General features: G+C 46.0%; 2 protein-coding genes across 2 annotated transcripts; both read left to right on the top strand.

The window, feature by feature from the left end:
* The first annotated feature begins 9,304 nt into the window (after positions 1-9,304).
* LOC120711164 (succinate dehydrogenase [ubiquinone] flavoprotein subunit, mitochondrial) lies at positions 9,305-14,119 on the top strand. Its single transcript, XM_039996610.1, has 16 exons — positions 9,305-9,412; positions 9,567-9,722; positions 10,352-10,439; positions 10,612-10,758; positions 10,838-10,978; positions 11,391-11,476; positions 11,561-11,653; positions 11,739-11,802; positions 11,946-12,089; positions 12,173-12,360; positions 12,449-12,623; positions 12,711-12,881; positions 13,063-13,132; positions 13,235-13,355; positions 13,458-13,495; positions 13,790-14,119. The coding sequence occupies exons 1-16, from the start codon at positions 9,338-9,340 to the stop codon at positions 13,890-13,892; spliced, it is 1,860 nt and encodes a 619-aa protein (XP_039852544.1). The 5' UTR covers positions 9,305-9,337; the 3' UTR covers positions 13,893-14,119.
* Positions 14,120-15,070: 951 nt separating this feature from the next.
* Positions 15,071-16,547, top strand: LOC120711163 (uncharacterized acetyltransferase At3g50280-like). Its single transcript, XM_039996609.1, has one exon. The coding sequence runs from the start codon at positions 15,100-15,102 to the stop codon at positions 16,315-16,317; it is 1,218 nt and encodes a 405-aa protein (XP_039852543.1). The 5' UTR covers positions 15,071-15,099; the 3' UTR covers positions 16,318-16,547.

Below are 16,547 nucleotides of genomic sequence, written 5' to 3'. Positions count from 1 at the left end.
CCACATACTTGTAGATTGACAGGTGTAGTGGGACATCATTGTAATATCACATCAAGTTTCATGGCTAAGAAGATGTATGGGGTGATTCTTGACAAAATGGATTATGAGCCTGCATTGATAATTAGGGACATTGAACAGAATTTCCAGTATGTGATCAGCTATGCAAAGGCTTGGCGGGCTAAACAAAAAGTATTTGAGATGAGGTTTGGCACTTATGAAGCATCATATGACAACCTACCTCGTATGCTTGAAACAATTGTGCAAAGAAATCCTGAAAGTGCTTTTGATACATACAGTGTACCGAGCTTGTCAGGGGGGCCAAGCATTCTGCTGCGAGCTTTCTTCTGCATTGGAGCATGTGTGAGGGCATTCATTTACTGCCTTCCTGTTCTGTGTATTGACGGCACTTTCCTGACAGGGAAATATTGGGGAACAATATCGACGGCAATCGTAATTGATTGTAACAAGCAGATAGTTCCCATCGGCTTTGCCTTTGTTGAGAATGAGAACACAGAAAGTTGGTACTGATTTCTTGAACGTCTGAAGATTCACGTTGTTGCTGGAAGGCCTAATGTTTGCCTTATCAGTGATAGGCATGCAGGTCTACTTTCAGCTATAAGGCAACTCCAAGAAGGTAGTCAATTTTCACCTCCTATATAGCCAGATGTTGTCAATAGGTGGTGTGTGAGGCATATGGCTGCTAACTTTTATGAGCGGTTCAAGAATAAGGATCTGATAAATTTGTTCAAGCGATTGTGCACTCAGAATCAGCAGAGGAAGTTTGATGCTTTGTGGGGTATAATTGATGACATGAGTGCTGAATTGCTTAAGAGCCAGGCCTCATCATCCAGCAGGAGACGTTCTACAGATTCATTAGTTGGACATGCTAAGCCATTTTCACAGTGGATTGATGGTGCGCCTAAAGAGAAGTGGTCACTTCTGTATGACACAGATGGGAGACGTTATGGGATCGAGACGACCAACCATGTTGAATGTTACAATATGGTAATGCGTCGTGTTCGTGGATTTCCTCTTGTTGGCATTGTTGAGTTCATCATGTATGGATGCATAAGGTATTTTCGGGAGCGATACGCATCAGCCGCTCCCTTACTTAATGATCCAGGAGTGCATTTTTGCAGAAGGGTCAATGAGTACATGGAGAAAAAAATTGAAAATGCTAGATTTCACTCAGTCATATCGATGGGCACAAAGGAGCAAAGATTTGAGGTATCATGCAGGGACAGGAGCGGACAGGGTGTCCGCAAACAAAGGGTAATTCAAGAAGTTTTGATAACCATTGACGGGAGGGTGTTCTGCCGATGTCAGAAGCCAAAGATGCATCACTTACCATGCTCCCATGTCATCGCGGCTTGTTCTGTATCTGGGTTAGATGCTGCGTCATATGTTTCTCAATATTTCACAAAAGAAGCCACAGCACAGACTTGGTGTCATGAGATATACGGCATCGGTATTCTAGGCCCATTCACTCAAAAAAATCCCCATCCAATTCTCATCCCTGATGCAGCTACGAAGCGGGGCATAGGCCGACGGCAGACACGTCGTATCCGGAACAGAATGGACGAGGCCGAGGCTGGAAAGAAGAAAAAACATTGCAACTTGTGTGGAGCGGACGGTCACACTTACAAGAAGTGCCCACAGCTTTCAGTACCCAATGTTGCTGCCGAGGCTGGATCTTCCGGGAATCCGACGGATGGATCGGCTCCGCCTACAAGAAATCGCCGCATCTAGTTGTGCATTTATTTGTGTGTACGAAATTAAGTATATTGTGTATGTACTATGCCTAAATGTCTTGTTTAACTAGTTGGCAGTGCGTATTTCTATAGAATTTGGTTGTAATGAATGTAACCTTTAATGTAATATCTTATGTGGTATCTTGTTTAACGTTATATTTATATTTCGTTCATTGTATCAAATTGGTTAGCCCCAAATGTTTGGACACATGGTTTGTCGCCACCTATGGCACAAGCCACCACATAATGTGACACATAGAAGATAGCTAAATGAGTACACATCCATGATACTGAAGAATCCAAATTATTTCAGTACAATTTGCTTCACAATCTAGACCGATGAACAATATATGTTACACATTATTTCATGAAATCATCTAGGTAGTCACGCACAGGGGGAGGAACATCATCTCTTGGAGGCCATGGTTTGGGGGGGCATGAAGTCATCTAAGTCGTGATCCCAGTTAACAGAACTTGGTGCTGGAGGTGGTGCAGTTTGACTTGACGAACCTCTTGACTTTCCCTTTCTCTCTTTTATGGTTCTACTTTCATGTACAGAGGGAGGAACATCAGGTGTTCGAGGCCATGATTTGGGGGACATGAAGTCATCCATATCGTCATCCCAGTTAACACAACTAGGTGCTCGAGGTGGTGCAGCACGACTTGACGAACCTCCGGTCACGTGTTCTTGCGGAGGCCGAGAACTATGACCCGAAGATCTTTTCCACCTCCTTCGTCTAGTTTGCGGTATAACTCCACCGAAGATACATACCAATTTTTTGAAATTTGGTATCGATTTTTTAATCAACTCCGTGTCCTCGGGGTAATCCTAGCATATAATTACACAATAATTTTACTATTTCGTCAATATGGATTACAAATAACGGACGTGATTAGAACTGAATAAGAGTTACCTTAATGTGCATCTCATACACCTCTGGCCGCATCCATATCTTACAAGTAGTTTGTAAGAATCCAATAATATGTTGATGATTCGCTAGTTCACATACCCTCATGTATATCTTCCTACGTTCTAGCAGGTATTCCTTTAAATCTTGCATTGTAATACCTCGAAATAATGTCAAATATTTAAACTCAACTAATTTGGACAACACCATCTCTATCGTACCATCCGCTAATTGATCCAACTTCTTACTGATTACAAGACGTGTCATGATCTCAAGAAATATACTGGATTTTTCTTCGGTCCATGAAAATCTATCAGAATTGGAGGCAGACATTGGCTTATGCTGCAATAACAGTAAGGTACTGTCATTCTAAGTTTACTATTCTATATTTCACTATCCAAAAACTAAATCTATTCTAATTCATGATTATTTTAGAAACAAGTCTATAATAGTTGAGAAATATTGGTTACCTGCGGTTCGGATCCAAAATCCGGCAGGGTTTCGCCGGTGGAATTACCTCACTCACCCTCCTTCTCCCCTCTCTGGATCTCGTGGGCAGAAAATGAGGGCGCAGGGGGAAGAGACGGAGTTTTATATTAGTGGTGGGAGCCTGCCGCCCCCCTGCCGCCAACTGGTGGGGCGGCAGGGGGCCTGCCGCCCGGCAGGGGGGCGGCAGGCTCCCTCCACGGACCTCTGCGCAATTTTTTTTATTTACATATAGGTCCCTACCGCCCACCTGCCGGGCGGTAGGGGTACAGAACTGTAAAACCTAAAACTAAAAATATATTTCTATAATTTTTTTTTTGAAAAATGCAAAAATAAAAAAGACGCTGCAGAGTGGAGGGCGGCCAACTGGACCGATCCGCAACCGGCTAATGGGCTCCAATGGATTCGTTGGCGCCGCGCTCTGTTTTTTTTAGAATAACACAGTACAAGAAAGACGCCAACAACACGCACGCATACTAACACCCTATGAATACATTTAAGAGGCTACAGCGCTCTGCTTTTTTGTGTCCGTGTTGACAGCACTTGGCTCTCAAGGCTGAAACTTGTTACTTAGATGTCAGAATATTGTCAATAGGGGCCTCCCGCCCGACCCGCCCATCAGTCTCTTTAATCGAGATCAGTCAATCTGTGGCTCTCAAGGCTGAAACTTGTTACTTAGATGTCAGAATATTGTGAATAGGGGCCTCCCGCCCGACCCGCCCATCAGTCTCTTTAATCGAGATCAGTCAATCTGTTAGGTACTGCAGAGGAAGGCTGCTGTAACAGCCCGAAAATTCACATTAGAAAAAATCATTCGAGTTCAAAAACTATTTTCAAAACTTATTGCAAAATTTATCTCTTAAGTTCAACTCCCGTGTCATCTAATCTCTCTTTGGCCTAATCACCACCTAATTATTTTCTTCCTCTAATCAAACAATCAAGCTAGCCAGCTTCATTCCTGCTAATACTTCTTACTTCATCTTCCGGCTGAGCCCTATCGAGCAGCACCTGCATGCTTTGCACACACAAGCAAACACAGCACGCAAAAACAAAGCACTAGCATCAGCACGTCAGGCATCGCACCCATGCATGCACGCGAGCTAAGCTCATCAGCCAGGCAAGCTACACACGCACAAGCAATCCTTGCAGCAGCCACCATACGTGGGCATTTCACTACTGCGTCCCCCCTCCCCCCGCCGCCTTCGCTTAGCTCGAAATTAAGTAATACAACAAATTTTTAATAAAATACTAAATAAAACATAACGTAATAAACTTATAAATGATGCACAACAAATTACATATTATATAACTTCAAATTCCAATTACAACAATAAAGTTGGACATATATTTGGGGCACATATTACAACAAATATTCGTACGCCAAGACGAAATCAGTTTACGACATATTAGTTCTTAATATTACATAATTTAACATCGAACATGATTGAATAGCGAATAACACAAATGACAATCATCATCGATCACATAAGGCCATCGTTGTTAGGACGGCGGCCACGACGACCCGTTGCCTGCGGTGCCGGATTTGGAGCAGCTTCAGATGGGCCCGCTCCATCTGTGCGTCCACCATAACTCAATGCCGTACAATACTTGTACGTATGACCCGTCTCATGGCACTTCGAGCAGAGGCGGACATCTCGACCAGCCTCCGATCGATCCATGTTATTTCTAATGCGTTTCTTCTTGCGTCGGCCCACCCCTTGAAATATTTCTGGATCTGGATCTGGAATGTAAGTTGCATTGTGTCCAGGATCAGTTATGAAGTCTCCAAGGATGCGAAACCCATATATCTCGTGCCTCCAAGTCATCCAAATAGTTTCCTTCATGAAGTAATTTGAGACATACATACGAGCCTGTAGTCCACCAGCTTCAAAACAGGCAGCAATGACATGTGTGCACGGCAGGTGCAGCAGCTTTGGCTTATGACATGAGCAAATACAAGCATCAGGACGGAGAACACACTCCTGCATATGCTTCTCACGCCAGCCCCCATTCGGCCTTTGTCCCTACACATCACCTCGTACGGACGTTCCATAGAGCCAACTGGAGTCACCCGATGTAAACGGGCCTTTTTGAAAGCTTCCTCCATATGCTCCGTAACCTTGTATCCGTAAACTTTGCGATTATCGACCATATCTTTCTGTGCCACAGCGTAACGGTCCCTGTAGTACTCGCAAGTGCGATACAAGAAGAACTCCACGATCCCAACAAGTGGCAATGATCTTACACCACGCAGCACCCAATTGTATACCTCGGCTAGGTTCGTAGTCATTAAACCGTACCTAGCACCTCCTTCATCAAACAGTAAAGCTCATTTCTCTTTTGGTTCGTGCTCAATCCACTCAGAGAATGTCTTAATTGCCTTTCTCCTTTTGCGCCTAACATTCGGACCGTCCAAGCCCACATCTTCAAGCGAGACCTGGTCGTCGTCCTCTGTATTGACAGATCTCTTCGCTAGCCCGCCGTTTGCTTTTTTGTTAGCTCATCCAATTTTTTCCATAGGAAGTTGAATTTCCTTTCCTGATTCTGGCTGCATAACCGCTTGAATAGCTTCATAAGAATTTTGTTCTTGAACTGGGTATGAAAGTTTGCCCCCATATGCCTCATGCACCACCTACTCTTTAGGTCCGGCCAAAGTGCAGTCCTACTACGCTCAGTAGAACCATTCTGTATGTCATCGATTGCTTGTAATATACCCTTGTGCCGATCATGAATCAAACACACGTTCTCTACATCTTTGACAATCATCTGCTTCACCCTCTGCAAAAACCAATACCAAGTATCCCCTGATTCTTTCTCCACAAAGGCAATTTGCCAAAGGCAACAATTGTCTGTTACCATCAGCTGCAACAGCTGTGAGGATTGTACCTTTATATCTTCCTGTCAAAAATGTCCCATCTATACAAATGACTGGCCGGCAGTGCGGAAACGCCTCAATGCAAGCGCCCAAGGCCAAGAACGACCGTTGGAGTACCTGCTTTCCAGGCTTCTGGGCACATGGATACGTTTTCAAGTCGTAGTAGCTACCAGAATTTCTAAGACATATAGTGTGCAGCAATGCCGGTATATTGTGATACGAAGCTTCATACGCCCCCCACCTCATCTGCAGCGCTTTCTGTTTCGCTCTGTAAGCTTTGTTGTAGCTAATTTTATATTTAAACTCCTCCTCAACAGCACAAATAATTGACTTGGGTTCATAACTAGGATTGTCCACGATCAAAGGATACATGTAGTTAGCTATGAAACCTGCACTGAGGTTGCGGTGCTGTGGTTCTAATTGCTCAAGCAGGCATGTGTGCTCCACAATTTTTTTAACCTCCCAGAAATCCTGCCACTTGCCCATAGAAGTATACACCCTGAAAGGACATTCGCTTCTCACACAACGCACGTCATATGTTCTCGGACTGCTCTTGAGAACTTTGAATTGTCTTCGCAAAGAGAGAGTCGACCAACGTTTTATAGCTTCCTTCATGTTGTCACTGTTAGCATACACCGAACCGATGCATACCTCATTTTGCCTGTACTCCCAAGACACCGCTTCACCTTCATTTACACTTAATTTTGAAAATTCATAACCGGACCAATTGTGTGGGACATGATAATCTCCGTCGTCGTCATCATCATCATCCGAGGAGTCATCATTCATTGCATTGTGCTGTTCTTCACCCTCCCTCTGAAACTCTTCAACTATCTCTGGAATGTTTTCCCCTTCATCAGCCTGACCAGTTGCTTGACGAGGTTCGTGTGCAGCATGTCTATCATCTTCTAAAATCTCAAGTTCACCATCTTCTTCATGAGATTCATGCATCGTCTCAGTTTCTTCGGAAACTATATCTCCCTGGCCTTCATGATCCCCGCCCGTTTCAGTTCTAAAACTAATCTTCTCGAATGCTTGAACAAACAACACAAGCGGTAAGCCTCGGCTACTACTTATATTGACATAGTTCCTCCAGTTTTGCGTCCCTTCAAGCGGCAATAGCTCCCAAAATACTGGTTCCCTTCGACTAACCACTGCCATGACAGAGATCTCATGTTCATCTCGACTAAGGCCAAAAGCTCTAAATAGCCAATTGGATATTGAAATCCAAGTCCTCTCTCTAGCTCGAGGTATTTTTTTGTGATTGAGCTAAACTCTGACAAATCTACCCCTTCAGGACCATATCTAACTTCTCCTGACCCATAGAACACTTGAAAATACAAATCATCTGACATGCCTGTCAATATTTACGACAATAATTACTCTTCCTTAGAATTTAATCAACGCTAAAAAATAATTCTGCTATTTTTGCATATATCTTAATTATTTCTTTACAATTTTTATTACTGACAATAATTTCTATTTTTCTGTAATATAATATTAATTAATATTATTTTTTATGCGACAAATATGTCTGTTTGAACTCATTAATATTTTCAATTATATTCGTATGTAAACTAATATTTTCAATTACATGTTCTACGATATATCGTAATAATTTATTTTCGAATCACTAATATTTCTACATATAAAAAATAATTTCTACACATCAAACTATACTCAAATAATTACACACTAAAAACTATTTCTACACATAAAACTATATTCAAAAACACTAATATTTCTAATTCTAATCTACAAACTATTATTAATAAAATTAGAATTTAAAATGTACCTGCGCGCGCCGTCTAGGTGCGGCGGCAGGCGGCCGGGAGAGCGCTGCGAGCGCCCGGCGCGCGTGCGGGAGCCGCGCGGTGGGCGGGCGGGCGGCGGCGCGGGCGGAGCGGGCGGACGGCGTCGCGGGCGGAGCGGGCGGGCGGCGGCGTTGGTGGCGCGGGCGGAGCGAGCGGGCGGCGGCGCTGGGGACAGGCGTGCGCGGTTTAAAGGGCCGGACCTCATCCGGCGGTAGGATCGCTCCGCGCTGGGCCGTGGTGGGCCGAGCCTTACCGCTGGTTGAACCGCCGGTTCCACCTACCGCCATTTCAACCGGCGGTAAGGCTCGGCCCACCACGGCCCAGCGTGGAGCGATCCTACCGCCGGTTCATCCGGCGGTAACAACCTTCCGCCGGATGAACCGGCGGCTGGGTGACATTTTTGAAAAAAAAACCAAGATATATATTTTTGATAAATCGAAAAAAAAACTCAATTGAATACGAGTCATCGAACATCAAGATCTGGACGTGAAGAGAAAAGTGGACACGCTCCTGTAGCCGACGACCAACGGTGAGTTGATGGTTGATGCCCTCACGCGTGCAAAGCTTTGTGCTTTGCTTGGGCGATGGCCGCGCCGCGTATCGTTTTCTCATGGCACGATCGTGGCCGTGGCGCCCTCCACTCGAGCGCGCAAGAATTCCCTCACGACAAGGAAGGAGCCCATCAGGCCATCAACCTTATTAATTGATTTACGCATTTACCCTTATCGATCCCCCTCCCCCCCCTTTTCTAAAGCTGTTTACTAGCGGTAGACCACGATTTATTATCAATATACAAGAAAATTTCTGTTTCGAACCCATTTAGGTTGTTGTAAATAAAATCACTCGAGTATAATATAATACAAATCTTGCGTTATCGTTATCGCATAGTACGATGAAGATGCGCGACAATAATTTGATTTTCCGTGTGACATTTATCATGACAATTAAAGTTTGTCTAGACTTTTTTTTCACCCTTAATTCAAACTGCAAATCCTTGAATTTAATCCATAAATCATGGGTATTTTAAGTGTAGAGCGCACTCAAATATTGAGTTGGCCAGGAAGAGCTCGTCCGGGAAGAGTAACACAGCACAACAGGCTAGCTATTTTCATTAAACCGAAAGACAAAACTAATTCAAGAATATATTCTGTCAAACAGAATGCCAAAAAGAAAGTAAAAGTAAAAGTAGGTGAAAATGACAAAATAATAAGGAATGGTAGTATTCCTAAAAAAATAATGGTATTACCGTAAAACCGTCAGAAATTTGAAGGGCAAAGTGGTCCCTTCCAAAGCCCTACCTTTCCGAGAATAAACGAAACGAAACGAAACGATCCTCACCTGCCCACCTCCCCCCGCCGTCGTCTCGTCTCTCTCCACCGCCGCTCTCCCCTCCCCTCCCCTCTCTCCCACTCCTCCAGACCCCCCCTCCCTCGCGCGCGCGCCGCCGCCGCCGCGAGATCCGCTCCGCGCGCCGCCGCCGCCGCGAGATCCGCTCCGCGCGCGATGTGGCGCAGCTGCGTCTCGCGGGGCCTCTCCAGGGCGAGGGCCTCCGCCTCCAGGCTCCTCTCCACGGCGCCGGTACGACTCCTGATCCGCCTCACTCCGCTCGACCGATCCAGTTTCCTTTTCCGGATCGCCCCGTCCGCTCGGTGGCCGTCGGTCGTGGAGCCGGCGATTTTCCGTGTGGTCCGGACGGGACGAGAATGCCGCGACTGATCCCGTTCGTTTGCAGTCGTCCTACACGGTGGTGGACCACACGTACGACGCGGTGGTGGTGGGGGCTGGCGGCGCGGGGCTCCGGGCGGCGATCGGCCTCTCCGAGCACGGCTTCAACACGGCGTGCATCACCAAGCTCTTCCCCACGCGCTCGCACACTGTTGCCGCGCAGGTAACGCTGCTGCGCCTGCTGAATAGCTGCTATTGTTTGCTTCGAGTCTCACTGAAAGGCTTCTCATGCGCTAAGTAATTAATAAGGTTTTTCTGAGGATCCTTATTTGGTTGGTGGCATGATTTTAGGGTAGTTGTCTGCTAGTTGATTAGGTGTCATAACGGTGAAATTTCGGTAACTGGATCTGAGCAAGCTTCACCACTAGGTTGCATTGCATCCATTCTGTTGCAACGAGCAGGGATGCATGGGGCATCTGCTCTTAGTTGAGCAGGATGAAGCGTGATGTTGGGCTTTCAAAATTCGCTGTCAGTTAGGGGTGGGAAAAATCAAGTATGTAGAGATTTCAGTTTTGTAGGGAGTAAAGAGAACCATTTTCATGTATGTGTCAGGATATGGAATTTTTGCATTAAGTTTTCTATTTAGTTGTCTCTTTATCATGTTGCCTGCTATTTGCACCTCCATACTTTGTATAATCACATCGGCCTACCAGCAGCAGCAGTTTTGTTTTGTTAATTAGATCTGAGGTTGGATGTAAGTTTTGTAGCATTGACACGTGAATATTTGCTCTAGTACCATTCGCTGTCATATATGAGCTTTAGTTATGCATTGACTTGCAAGAATGTTATCAGGGAGGCATAAATGCTGCACTTGGAAACATGACTGAAGATGATTGGAGGTGGCATATGTATGACACTGTTAAGGGAAGCGATTGGCTTGGTAAGCTAATTTATCATAATTGGATTTCATTGGAAAAGCACTGACATCTTTAGCTTAAAATAGTTTTTCTTAATAAGGGTTAACAGGGAATGATATCTTCAAGCAATTATCCAAGTTTCATAAGTTTTGACAATTTTTTCTTTTTTAATTTGCCATTCTCATCCATTTCCAGGTGACCAGGATTCTATTCAATATATGTGCAGAGAAGCACCAAAAGCTGTTATAGAGCTTGAGAACTATGGATTGCCATTTTCAAGAACCGAAGAGGGAAAGATATACCAACGCGCCTTTGGAGGACAGAGCTTAGATTTTGGAAAAGGTCATAGTTCTGGAACTTGTTTGAAATGCACCCTCTCACTTATTGTAGTCTGCTTGCTCTAACTGTGTATCATCTTCAGGAGGACAAGCCTACCGTTGTGCCTGTGCTGCTGACAGAACAGGACATGCTATGCTACACACACTTTATGGTCAAGCAATGAAGCACAATACTCAGTTTTTTGTGGAATATTTTGCATTAGACCTTATCATGGACAACGAAGGTAAGAAAGTTTTTTTTATGCTGTCAAATTCCTTTTTACCTAGTACTTCACACCGCAAGACTTAAAAAGGTGGATCAGAGAAGGATTCCATAGGTTGTTACTAGTTGATCTATACCCTTTTCTCAAGCTTCAGTGCTTTGTTGGGCTTACATGATTGTAGCACTTTTATGTCTTAACCCATTATTGCTGTGTTGGTCTCTTTTAATCACTATGGTGTTTCATGAACCTAGGTTTGCTAATAAAACATAGCAGTTCTTTCTAGTAGTTAGGGTACTTGCCTATTCCTATAACTGCACTAATTTTCATAATTTTATCACATGCCTATATTTTTCTTGCTACTTGATTGGGTGACATGTGAAGCTTAAGCAGTCCTTGGTTAAACTTCTATTAGTGAACTTGCATCAATTTCCAGGTAACTGTCAGGGAGTCATTGCCTTAAACATGGAGGATGGCACCCTTCACCGTTTCCGTGCTTCTAATACAATTCTAGCCACAGGAGTAAGCCATCTTACAAATTTGGGGTACAAATTGTTTGTTTATGTCGACAATAGTGATGAGTTTGCTTTTGCTTTATAAACACAGGGTTATGGCAGGGCCTATTTCTCAGCAACCTCAGCACACACCTGTACTGGAGATGGCAATGCTATGGTCGCACGTGCTGGTTTACCTCTTCAAGTGAGTCTTTTTATCCAGGGCTGTGTTATTAGCTATTTGCCCATGTTCCTGTCCTGACCATGCATTGCCTCATATGCAATTGCAGGATCTTGAGTTTGTGCAGTTCCATCCTACGGGCATTTATGGTGCTGGATGCCTTATTACTGAAGGTTGTATATATCCAACCCTTTTTTCTTGTGCTTAGCTTAGGCAATTCATTTGTTTGTAAACAAGTCTCTTGATGGTATATTTCTGCTTGTGAACGGTTTTCTTTTGCTGACAATTATATACTTTGTTCTCATTTTGTCATCAGGTTCCCGTGGTGAAGGTGGTATCCTTAGAAACAGTGAGGGTGAACGGTTCATGGAACGATATGCTCCTACCGCAAAAGATCTTGCTTCTCGTGATGTTGTTTCAAGATCGATGACAATGGAAATTAGAGAAGGCCGTGGTGTTGGTTCGTGCTACACCACTAATTTCATATTGGGAACTAGAGGTTTTCCTTCCTCATGGAACTTATTTTTTCGTCTTATACTGTAGGGCCATTGAAGGACCACATTTATTTGCATCTGAACCATCTGCCCCCTGAGGTTCTGAAGGAAAGGCTTCCTGGTATTTCTGAAACTGCTGCCATTTTTGCTGGTGTTGATGTCACCAAGGAGCCAATTCCAGTTTTGCCTACCGTGCACTACAATATGGGTGGTATCCCAACAAACTACCATGGGGAGGTTTGTACTGAATATGTAGTAAACATGATTAGTATGGGTTTTTGCTGGTATTATAATAGAAATTCTATTCTATTGTTCTGCATAACAGGTAGTGGATATCAAGGGTGATAATCCAGATGCTGTTGTTCCTGGTCTGTTGGCTGCTGGTGAAGCTGCATGTGCATCTGTCCATGGTGCAAATCGTCTAGGCGCAAATTCACTTCTTGACATAGTTGTTTTTGGCAGAGCTTGTGCAAATAGGGTTGCCGATATTTCTAAGCCAGGCAAGATTTTTTTTTTCTTGGTACTTGGTAATTTGTCGCCTTTTTTCTCTTCCTCACGCTCCTAATTGATGTTGCACCGTATTATAGGTCAGAAGCAGAAACCTCTTGAAAAAGATGCTGGAGAAAAGACCATAGCCTGGTTGGACAAACTGAGGAATGCCAATGGGTCATTGCCAACTTCCAAGATCCGTCTCAACATGCAGCGTGTTATGCAAAATAATGCTGCTGTATTCCGTACACAAGAAACTCTTGAAGAAGGTATTCCTCATGTCCTCTGTCTAGTTCTACGCTTTGCTCTACTGAGTATTGTCACCTGTCATGATAAACTGCTGAGAACTATTAATAAAAGGAAATAACCAGGACACAAATGACTCAACAAGTGCTGGTATCTGTGGAGAACAAAATCACCATCTATTCTCACCAACCTTTTGTTTATTAGGTTGTAAGCTGATTAGCAAAACATGGGAGAGTTTTCATGATGTGAAGCTCAGTGATCGGAGTCTCATTTGGTATGTTCAATCTTCCTCAATCCTCATAAGAATTGGTCAACTTATCTGGCTTGTTTGTTTCATTTTTCATCCATTTTATTCTTTTGTGATTTGTTTTCACAGGAACTCTGACTTGATAGAGACCATTGAGCTGGAAAATCTGTTGATAAATGCATGCATAACTATGCATTCAGCGGAGGCTCGGAAGGAAAGCAGAGGAGCTCATGCTCGTGAAGATTTCACGGTTTGCAGCTGATCTCTCTGTTTCCTTTTATACTTTTTCCCTTTTACTTCTACCACATGCTTATATGTTATGAATAATCTTTTCTCCCCTCCATGTTTACAGACAAGAGACGATGAGAAGTGGATGAAGCACTCACTGGGGTAAGTATATCTGTTCATTAAGCCTCTTGAAATATTGTCAAACAATTTCTCCTGTTGTTGTGCTGCATCATTAACATGACAGATGTTGGGGCACCACAGAAACCGATCTATAGGCTAAAGAAAATAAGTTGTGGTTGAATGAATGTAAAACGTACTTGTAAATCATTAGAAACGTATATCATGCATCAGTAGGTCATTAAAAATGAAATCTTTTGAACATAAATTCAACAACCAACATCTATGGTGACAATTCAGTAAGGACAGTTAGATTTACTGATGTTACTTCTTGTACAGGTACTGGGAGAACGAGAAGGTTCGCTTGGCGTACAGGCCGGTGCACATGAACACATTGGACGACGAAGTCGAGTCATTCCCACCAAAAGCGCGTGTGTATTGATTGATTCAGGCCTGGACACCTCAGGAATTCTCTGTAAGGTGTTAATAAAGCAGGAGATGGGCATTCCTGGCTGAGAACGTGACCAGTATTCCGTCCTTTTTTCTTTTCACTCTGTATCGTGTAATTTGATAGGAATAAAGAAGAAGAAACACATGCTAATGCCTGACCGACGTTTGTGTAAATGAAATTTTGCATGGTTGGTAATGCTCTACCTGGTGCTCTGAACTCATGCGTGTGTTGGCTGATTCATGTTAATCTGCATAGTGCAGTAGCTCTGTTCAATTGGTCCTTTGGCTGTTTGGCATTGGCAACCATATATAAATGCGTTGGAGAACGGAGCGGCAGCACTCCATTCTAGTCCTTTATCAGGTGCTGGGATGATCATTCTTGGTCAACACCATCAAATCAGTCTTGTAGTCTTGCATATATGATTTTTTTTCTTTTCTTCAAAGGAATCGTTTTCGCCATCTTGTATCTTCTGGATCTCAATCGGTTGTGGTTGGTGAATGCGACCGCCGGACACTAAAATAATAGGAAAAAATAGCACCGCAAAATCATAGTCGCATGTCTTTTTGCACAACGAATTCATCGTCGCGTTGGAGGAATGGAGGTGTTCTCGAAGCACACCAGCCTCCACTGAATAGGGGTGGGCATTTAAAACCCGAAAAAACCAAACCGAACCGAACCGAACCGAATAGACCGAAATGTCGGTCTATTCGGGTTCTCGGGTTCGGGTTCGGTCCACACTTATGGTTTAATTCGGGGTACGGGTTCGGGTTCGGTTCCTAACCTCCAAAACCCGAATAGACCGAATAACCCGAAATTCATTCAAACTCTTAGTATGTCATGATATCTTATGTGATTTTTGAACTTATTAGCTAATAGTTGTTATCTCATCTTAATATTTGTATGTCTATTTCATTATGCTATTTTTTCATAGTTACTTATCGCTATTACTCGTACTTCTATTTAACTATTCATTGCATATATTTTGATGGAAGATGAGAGTGTGTTTATTATTCGGTTAATTCGGTGGACCGAATAGACCGAACCGAAATATTCGGTCTATTCGGGTTCGGTTCCTAATTTTGTCTTTAAAATTTCGGTTCTCATTTTTTGAAATCCGAAATTCGCAAAATCCGAATAGACCGAACCGAAATACCCGAATAGACCGAATGCCCACCCCTACCACTGAAGAATAACGGTGATGGGGGGCTCTGCTTCTGCTTGCCACGGCGTCCGCGTCGTGTCCTGGCGCCTGGTCCGGCCGTCGAGCAACCCGGGATGCGTGGCGGCGAGCCCGGAGCCGGAGACGGTGCACCTCACGCCGTGGGACCTCCAGATGCTCACCATCGACCACATCCAGAAGGGCGTCCTCCTGCCCAAGCCGCCGGGTCCGGGCGGCGCCGGCGACGAGCTCGTCGAACGCCTCGCCTCGTCCTTGGCGCGCGCCCTGGCCCGCTTCCACCCCTTCGCCGGCCGCCTCGCCGTAGAGGAGTCCGGGGGAAGCAGCGGCGGCGACGACGACGGGACCGTCACCGTCTCGCTGCGCTGCACCGGCGACGGCGCCGAGTTCGTGCACGCCGTGGCGGCCGGCGTCACCGTGGCCGACGTCGCGGGGCCGCTCCTCGTCCCCCGCGTGGTCTGGTCCTTGTTCCCACTCGACGGGCTGGTGGGCGCGGACGCCGCGGCGGGCTCCCGGGCCCGGCCCCGCCTCGCCGCGCAGGTCACCGAGCTCGCCGACGGCGTGTTCGTCGCCATGTCGCTCAACCACGCCGTGGCCGACGGGACCGCGTTCTGGCACCTCTTCAACACCTGGTCCCGCATCAGCCTGAGCACGGGCGGCGAACGCGACGAGAGCGCCATCCCCGTCCCGCCGCCGGTGCTGGAGCGCTGGTTCCCGGACGGCTGCCCCGTCCCCGTCCCCCTGCCGTTCGGCAAGCTCGAGCACATCGTCCGGCGGTTCGACGGCCCGCCAGTGGAGGAGTGCTTCCTCGCCTTCTCCGCGGAGAGCGTCAGGGAGCTCAAGGCGCGAGCCAACGCCGAGGCGGGCGGCCCGGCGGCCATCTCCTCCCTCCTGTCCGTGCTCGCGCACCTGTGGCGCGGCGTGACCCGCGCCCGGCGCCTCCTGCGGCAGCAGGAGACGTCCTACACCGTGCTCGTGGGGTGCCGGGGGCGGGTGCGGCGCGTGCCCCAGGCCTACGCGGGCAACGCCGTGGTGCGCTGCGCGGCGAGGGCGGCCGCCGGCGAGGTCCTGGGCAACGGGCTCGGGTGGGCGGCGGCGCTGCTGGGCCGCGCCGTCGCGTCGCTGGACGAGGCGGCGCTGGTGGGCTCCGCGGCGAGGTGGCACCGGGACCCCAGGTTCGCGTCTATTTGCTTGACTTGTCGAGCTGTCCAGGATAGAGACGAGTACGTCGCTCGGTAGCTTACTGACCAGGTCTCCGATTCGGAAGCTGTTTCGTAGAACATCAGAGCAGCTCCGATCCGAGTGTCCGACTGCGATCCCTGTTCGAGTTCCATTGGACTTTGGACCAGCTTTTGCTATACGTCTTCCATCTTTGATATTTGTCCCGGCCGAACAGATTTGGCGATGTTGGCCGTCGTTGCACCAACAATTCAGTAATCCGGGAACGTTAATAGCTGGGAACTATATAA

The sequence above is a fragment of the Panicum virgatum genome, chromosome 6K (genome assembly GCF_016808335.1).
Source record: "Panicum virgatum strain AP13 chromosome 6K, P.virgatum_v5, whole genome shotgun sequence".
In the NCBI taxonomy this organism is placed as follows: domain Eukaryota; kingdom Viridiplantae; phylum Streptophyta; class Magnoliopsida; order Poales; family Poaceae; genus Panicum; species Panicum virgatum.
This window is presented reverse-complemented; position numbering and strand designations above follow the sequence as displayed.